The sequence below is a fragment of the Eurypyga helias genome, unplaced genomic scaffold, assembly GCF_000690775.1.
Source record: "Eurypyga helias isolate BGI_N326 unplaced genomic scaffold, ASM69077v1 scaffold24219, whole genome shotgun sequence".
Taxonomy (NCBI): Eukaryota; Metazoa; Chordata; class Aves; order Eurypygiformes; family Eurypygidae; genus Eurypyga; species Eurypyga helias.
Genome location: NW_010270428.1, coordinates 1,146 through 1,882, shown reverse-complemented (window position 1 = coordinate 1,882; position 737 = coordinate 1,146). Strand labels below are relative to the sequence as shown.

The 737-nt window shown below is 59.4% G+C and overlaps 1 protein-coding gene across 1 annotated transcript in view; it reads right to left on the bottom strand.

Moving 5' to 3' along the window:
• Positions 1 to 737, bottom strand: part of LOC104514698 (sorting nexin-27-like) — a gene marked incomplete at both ends in the record, with an annotated part of 2,066 nt that overhangs the window by 473 nt on the left and 856 nt on the right. The window contains one exon of the mRNA XM_010158448.1: positions 129 to 193. Coding sequence (XP_010156750.1) covers positions 129 to 193 — 65 coding nt within the window. The remainder of the gene's footprint in view (positions 1 to 128; positions 194 to 737) is intronic.

Genomic DNA, 737 nt, shown 5'->3' with positions numbered 1-737 from the left:
CTGCGGATGGAGCGTGTCCAGCCGACCGCGGTTCGGTCTCCGTGGCTTCTACTCCACGGGCCGAGGCTCCGGCAGGGAACTGCCCTGCTCCAGTTTTGCCAAGCCTCCGGCTCCAGCACGGTGCCTACCTCGTCCGACTCCGACAGGAACTCCTGCATGATGTCGCTCTCCCCGATGACGCGTATGGAGCACACTGCGGGACGGAGAGCGCGGATTAGGGGGATGCCGGGGAATCGGGGAGCCCTCCCCGCCCCGGGAACAGCCCAAAAGCGACGGGGAAATGATGCCTGTTCTGTGGGCAGCGTCTCCAGACTGGAAAAGCCTCCTCAAAGCAGGAGCTTTTGGAACAGCCCAAAAGCAACGGGGAAACGGCGACTGTTCTGTGGGCAGCGTCTCCAGCCTGGAAAAGCCTCCTCAAAAGCAGGGGCTTTCCGGGCTGGGTCCTGGCAAAAAGACGGCTCCAGCCCAAATCCCTGAAATAGGTGCTGGGTAACTCATGGAGACACTCCCTCAGGGCAGGATCCAGGCCCGAGGGCCATGGCCAAAGGGAAACTTATCCTAAAAAAGGGGGTAAGAATTTCACAAAGAGCAATTTTGCCTTAAAAAAAAATGTTATTCCAGAGGGACTGGGACTATCTGGGAATTGAGGCCACGTTCAGCGAGTCGTTTGGAGCCGAACTGCATCGTGTGGGCTCCGAGACGGAGCAGCCTGCCCCTTCCTCCAGCTGAGGATGGGG